Source organism: Patella vulgata, chromosome 4, assembly GCF_932274485.2.
Source record: "Patella vulgata chromosome 4, xgPatVulg1.2, whole genome shotgun sequence".
In the NCBI taxonomy this organism is placed as follows: domain Eukaryota; kingdom Metazoa; phylum Mollusca; class Gastropoda; family Patellidae; genus Patella; species Patella vulgata.
In genome coordinates, this window is record NC_065882.2 from 80,461,755 (window position 1) to 80,468,842 (window position 7,088).

At 37.6% G+C, this 7,088-nt stretch overlaps 1 protein-coding gene across 1 annotated transcript; it reads right to left on the bottom strand.

Annotated features, from left to right (window-relative positions):
- Positions 1-1,298: 1,298 nt before the first annotated feature.
- LOC126817121 (DNA-directed RNA polymerase III subunit RPC7-like) lies at positions 1,299-7,047 on the bottom strand. Its single transcript, XM_050543941.2, has 5 exons — positions 6,838-7,047; positions 5,575-5,770; positions 4,457-4,584; positions 3,630-3,773; positions 1,299-2,199 (listed from the first exon to the last, which is right to left on the bottom strand). The coding sequence occupies exons 1-5, from the start codon at positions 6,952-6,954 to the stop codon at positions 2,113-2,115; spliced, it is 672 nt and encodes a 223-aa protein (XP_050399898.1). The 5' UTR covers positions 6,955-7,047; the 3' UTR covers positions 1,299-2,112.
- Between the last annotated feature and the right edge of the window lie 41 nt (positions 7,048-7,088).

Consider the following 7,088-nt stretch of genomic DNA (forward strand, 5'->3'; position numbering starts at 1 on the left):
ATAAGTTACTTCCCTTTGTCAATTTCCTTTGTATTTAACAAATTTTTTGGATCGGTCAATAAAAGTAGCACAGTCATCAAGGGCAGATAATTTGAATACGTGTCTCCCCATGGATGAACCCAGAGATTAGTGAAGTGGAATGGAAATGAAATGGGGTTAAACGCCCTACTTTTCTGCTACAACTGGGCTAATGAAGATGGGCATACGCCATACAGTGTGCTATGAGGGAAATTTGCCCGGACAGTGGCGCTACAGCGTACTCTTATATCAAATTCCAACTGTCAAGGAATCTTTTACATGAATTTTCTCGACCAAAACAGGGAGCGAACCCACGACCTCCTGACTATTGAACCGGCGTCTTACTCACTTAGCCACCGTGGCTCCAGGAGTGGAATGGAATGAGACCACTGGGGATATCGAGGATGGCACCAAACAGGCTAATGAAGACAACTAAGATCCAATTTACCTTTTACTCCTCTTAAAAGGGTTAGTGTTAGTATTCTCCAAAATACTCGTATATATAAAGCTGCCATTGTGGACTTTGGAAATTCCCGAACCTCCCCGACTGGCCTACAATTAGCATCTCCCATTTCTTATTTTAAAGGACACCATGTCAACTGATAGCTCAATGAGGTTGGAAAGAGAGTTAGCAGATTTGGACCACAGCACATAATTTCCATTGTTTTAGTCAAAAATCATGTTACACCAATTGAAAAATCAGCTTCAAAACAGTAGGCAAAGGGAGGTTACTACTTTTACTCCACAGAGACAAGCAGGTTACAGATTCTACTGACTATGAAGAGAAAATAGGGTTTAACTTAACTCAACCCAAACTATGTCATTTTGGGACTAACATATGGATCTTTAGCAGTGGGAGGAGACCAGAGAAAACCCACGCCAGTTGATTCAATGACAGACCTAATGATACAACGCGCATGTGTTAACCATTCGGCCATCCAACCCTCAGTACTGACTATGGATTATGGTCTTAGTCAAAATGAAATTGGGTTTAACCCGTTAAGTGCGTAGGTCGTTATATAGCGTCCAGGACAACTGCTACTCACTGTGTGTAGGGTGTAATATAACGCCTTGGAGGTATTTTCCCCAACCTATTCTTAGAATATAGTACACAATAGGGGGTAGTTAACGTTTTAAAAACACCACGCTTAACGGGTTAATGTCTTACTTTTCTGCACCAACTGGGTTAATGAAAATGGGCCTATGCCATACAGATTTGATCTACACCAGGTCTTAGTTGATAAGATGAAAGGTGAAGTAAATAAAGAATGATGACTCAATTATTTGTAAATATTTAATAAATAACAAATGTATAATATCAAAATCAACAACAATGGAGCTTGGAAACAAATATTGTTATTACCGGTAACCCTATTCAGATTGGTAACCTTTATCATAGCTCACAAGCGTAGCTCTTAATCATATTATAGCTCACAATAGTATTATCAGAGCTCACAATAGTAGTCATAGCTCACCATAGTATTACCATAGCTCACAATAGTATTATCAGAGCTCACAATAGTAGTCATAGCTCACCATAGTATTACCATAGCTCACAATAGTAGTCATATCTCACAATAGTATTACCATAGCTCTCAATCATATTATAGCTCACAATAGTATTATCAGAGCTCACAATAGTATGGTAGTCATAGCTCACAATAGTATTACCATAGCTGTCAATCATATTATAGCTCACAAGAGTATTTTCATCTCTCACAATAGTATTATCATAGCTCACAATAATATTATCAAAGCTCACAAGAGTATTTTCATCTCTCACAATAGTATTATCATAGCTCACGATCATAACCATCTGTCAAGTTCTGGCTGCGATAGGAATAAGAAACATGGTCTGTGAATTGTGAACAGTCAACTTGAAAAAGATAACCAGCCATTCAACATTTTTGATAATCAAGAATCTTAACACGCAAAGTACTTCACTCAACATGTAATCTGCAGTAACTCGGTGACGGAATCTCTCTTTTTTAAACTCAAGTAAAATCTCAGTCCTATCCGAGACAATTTACTGGATTCAGAGTACAGACTAATTACGTATTTTGTAATTATCTCCCCTGACACAGAACTGTATCTTCAGTAAACTGGACCCTCATCACCATCGTCGTCATCATCTCCGAAACCCTCACCATTATCAAAATAACTTTGACCATAATCTGTCTCCTGGACAATAAATATAAACAAGACAAATGTAGTAAACATTTTTGGGGAAGAGTTCAAAAGCCTCTGTTATCAAGTACACAAGTTCGATAAATGTTAGTGGGGGTTGGATGGCTGAATGGTTAGCGTGCGCGCGCTGTATCATAAAGTCTGTCATTGAGTCGACTGGCGTGGTTTCGAATCCCCGGTTGTACGTGGCAAGGAGTAGGGTCGCCTGTCCAACCTCGTGGGTTTTCTCCGGGGCCTCCGGTTTCCTCCCACTGCTAAAGACCCCTACGCGCAAGTGAATTATGTAAATAAAATTAAACCATATGTTAGTCCCGAAATGACCTAGTTTGTGTCGAGTGGACGTTAAACCCCATTTCTCTCTCTCTCTCTCTCTCTCTCGATAAATGTAATTGACAGCCATAAATGTAACTGGACAATCGTAAACCGATCTGATTAAAATACAGATCTATATTTCGTTCTGTTTTTTATAATTCCGATGGCCTACACTACATGAAGATCGGACCAGTTGTAGTGGGAGGTCGTGTCAGAGTCATACTAGCGGCTTTTGACCCTATGACGTTAGGCATTGATTAATCAACCTGCATTAACGTTTCTGGTGATTTATTCACAGCTCAGTGCATCCCACACCAAGAACTCACCATAACAGACCATTTCATTGTGAAGACAAGTAAAACGAAAATTTGAACTATAAAAAAATGAAATGTGTTTTAATCAGATCCGGGATGATTTTTATCTAGTACTGAGAATAAATGACTGAAATCATTGAAGATGACAGAAGCAGCTTTCCGACTAGAACTACAACATCCGTAGATCGTACAACAATAAGTTAACACTGTGCTAACGGCATTTAGTAATTGAACACATTAAAATAAATACAAATTTCTATGGAAAACAATTACTGTATATATAATTGGAGCTACGTTTCTACAGTGATTCTCTTGTCGTTTTCAAGCACAATACTCATACAGAAATATATACTATGTACAATCAAAGTAAGTTAATACTTGTAATTAAAATACAGATGTGACGTCATCCTTTGACGTTGGTGTACCAATATTTGAAATATTGTCACTTGGGCAATGTGACAAGCGTACATTATTTATACTGGACCTGCATTTCGTATTTCATTGAAATGCACATGCTGGATAGTTTCTGTATTTTAAGTTATTTAATGGTCTTGTGCCAGACATTGTGTAATATATCGATATAGCACTCAGGCTGATGCACTCGTGCAATATCAATATATTATTTAATGTTTCCCACTCGACCATTAAACTACACATAAACATAGCGTACTTATTTGACAAAATAAAAATTAAAAATAAAAAAAAACCTTCGTGCAACAGACTTTTTAAAGAACTGTCTGTGGACCAGAATGTTTTTTTAAGTATGGCCAAATTATAAATTAGCAATGCCCATTTTACCTCTTCTAATTGTTCATCATCAATTACTTCCTCCTCATCAACAACATCTTCACCATCCTCATCTTTCTTCTTCTTCTCCTCTCCATCTTTCTCATCTTCATCTTCATCTTTATCTTCAGTCTTACTGTCAGTTGTCTCTAAAATCTGAAATAAATGAAATGAAATGTGGTTAATTCCCCTTACATCAATATATGAATTGAAATAGGGTTTAGCATTCTACTGTTCTACACAGACTGGGCTAATGAAGACGGACATATGATAAAGTTTGTGTTATGAGGGAGACTGGGTTTAACGTCCTACTGTTCTGCATCAAATGGACTAATGAAGACGGGCATACGCCATAGAGTGTGCTATGAGGGAAATTTTTCCAGACAGCAGTGCTACAGCCTACTCTTACATCAAATTTCAAATGCCAGGGGATCTTCCATGTACATGCCAATGTGTACTTGGGTTGGGACCTTGGTTTTGCGTCCCATTCAAACGACTATACATTTTCCCTTATTGGGCCCTCTGTTCTGCACCACTGACAAGGGGGTACCATGTCGAAAAATCACGAACTTTCTCAGCCAACACGGGAGTCTATTTAACACTGTCCTATTTAATACTGTCTATTTAACACTGTTGCTCATCTATTTAACACTGTCATACATCTATTTAACACTGACGCACATCTATTTATCATTAGTAAATGGCCTAGGTCCATTAGTTAATAAGTCATGTTAACAGTGATAGAGACTATCTACCAATAAATTTGATATCCATGGCATCAGATCGAACCTCAATAAACAATGAACAAATGTTCCAGTTGAAGTCACATATTGCCTTACCTCTAATTTTTTAACAATGTCTTCCTTATCTCTTTCTGTAACTCTCGCTTTCTTTAGATTCGGTTTAATATTTGATTTAGTTTTTCTTCTGGTTGTTGGCTTCAGTTCAGCAGGAAACATTCTCCAATCTGGAAAAAATAAAAAACAATACATGATATAAGATCATTTGTTTTAATCTATCTACATTGTTTGAAAGTTTCAGCTCAAAATATTTAAATTTTAGTTGAAAGTTTCGGCTCAAAATATTTAAATTTTAGCCGTTTAATGACCCAAACAGTTATGAAACTCTTTTAATTATCCAGGTAAAAGACCACTATATGCCAGACACTCTGTTCCAACTCTATGAAGATCTGATGGGTTGTAGTGTTGGGTCACATCAGAGGTCATACGAACAGCTTTTGATCCTATGACCTCAGACACAGTTCCGTACACGGTACGCCAAGAACTCGCCGTAACAGACCGCAACATTGGCTAATCCCTCACATTAACCAGTACGTAGCTTACATGTATATAACAACTCTTCCGGATCCTACTGTAGTAAAGACAAGTAAAACGAAATTTTGAACTATACTGGTGCATGTAGGGATCTTAAGCAGTAGGAGGAAAACCCACAAGGTTGGACAGGCGACAATACTCCTTGTCACATACACGTGATAACCGAAACCACATCACTTGACTCAACAACAAATCTTATGATCTACAGTGCACGCATTAGATGATTCAGTCATCCAACCAACACCTGAAATGAAATGGGGTTTAATTTCCTACTGTTCTGCTCCGACTGGTATAATGAAGACGGGCATACGCCATACAGTGTGCTATGATGAAAATTTTGCCCGGGCTGCGGCACTATGGCCTACTCTTATATCGAATTTCAACTGCCAAGGCATCTTTTACGCGCATGTCAATGTATAAACGGGACCTTGGTTTTTCGTCTCATCGGAATGACTAGACACCACGTCGGAAAATCTCGATGAACTTACTCTGTGAGTGCAGGCATCGAACACACAATCTCCAGGCTAGCGAGCCAGCGTCTTACCCACTTCGCAACTGTAGCTCCGTCAACCAACGTCTGTCTTCAGAAACATTATATAAAATTTGATTTATAAGAAAAATACCTGGAATCCATTTTCGTTCATTTTCTTGTTGAGCTAATTGATATTTATCTGAATATCTTTCCACGTCTCTTTTCTTTTCTGAATAATTCAAATAAAATGGTGACTTCTTCGCTGCTCCACGAAATTCTTGTTTTAATGCCAACATATATTCGTAATCCTCTCCTTCTTTTAAAGCAACTGGTTTGTAGATCTGAGGCTATAAATAGAAATAAGGACATTCTGTTAATCAGAGCTGTAAATACTGTATGTAAAGCCACCTTATTAGTTAGTGCTACCTTTGAGTATACATACATGTAATCGTCCTTTAAATATGATCAATATATCTAATGTGTGTAAACTAGTTGGGGGGTTGGATGGCTGAATGGTTAGCACGTGTGCACTGTATCATAAAGTCTGTCATTGAGTCAACTGGCGTGGTTTCGATTTCCTGGTTGTACGTGACAAGGAGTAGGGTCGCCTGTTATTATCGGCAATTAACAATCAGTTGAAACCATTAATCCTAGACAATTGTTTAGTATTACTCATTACACGTTCGGGATTATCAGCAAGTTAATTGATTTATAGTATGCCGCTATGGTTAATCAAGGATAAATACGATTAGAATTTTAAGGATTTTTTTTCGCCAATTCTAAAAAAGAATCGTCAGTACCCCAAAACTTTATCGCCAAAAACAAAATTTAATAGCCACTTTCATAATTTTATCGCAAATTGCGAATTTGGCGACCGACAGTGTGAGCCCTGGTGGTATCGAACATAACTTAAAGTGCTGGAAAGAAACAGAGATTCTACTGTATAATCGCAACAGCGCCAATTTTAACAGACAACCTACATGTATTAATATTGAGCAAACCTCTAAAGCATTGCGCCAAATGCAGTGCTTGAGCAAAGCTCTTTTCCGGTACCGGTAATACAGAAGCATAACTGAAACTGTCAGACTGTTGGTTTAAAAAAAATTCAGATCGGAACATGATATACACTGGGCAAAACTGGCAATGCGCATGCCAACTTACCAAATCTCGCCAAAGCAAGATTATGCATCTCAATGAAATAATTCTATGACGCATCTAATCAATTCTCACTTTTTTGTTCTTTTTTTTTTCTAAAAATTTTGATCTAAATCTAAATTTAAATCAATTTGGAAAAACAAAATTATTTAACATTATTTGTATCACTTGAGAAACAACAATCACATCTTCGCTTTACTCAGGCAATGCCTGTTATACAACATCATTATTTTTGGTCGAATTACTAGTGCAATCGTACCGGATAAATTGGTCGCGGTTGTTGAACTGGAGCTGGTAACGTTTCGCCTCGACCAAATCCTAACATTTCAACATTAAAAGACATTGTCTTTCCTCGTCCACGTCCCCTGCCAGCCATTGTTACGTTTTACAGGATTAATCTACCGAAAAAATATGGATTATAGGAAATGTTATCGACTTTCATCAGACAGAGTAACAGGGCGCTGACATCTTGTGGGAGAAATCATTTATATGATTGTTGGTAATTGTTTA

Bases quoted from the DNA above. Each gene is read 5' to 3' on its own strand.
- LOC126817121 (XM_050543941.2), bottom strand. From the start codon at position 6,954: ATGGCTGGCAGGGGACGTGGACGAGGAAAGACAATGTCTTTTAATGTT. The intron at 5,771-6,837 runs GTACGATTGCAC...TTCTATTTATAG, and splicing joins AACCGCGACCAATTTATCCG to CCTCAGATCTACAAACCAGT. The intron at 3,774-4,456 runs GTAAGGCAATAT...CATTTATTTCAG, and splicing joins ACATTGTTAAAAAATTAGAG to ATTTTAGAGACAACTGACAG.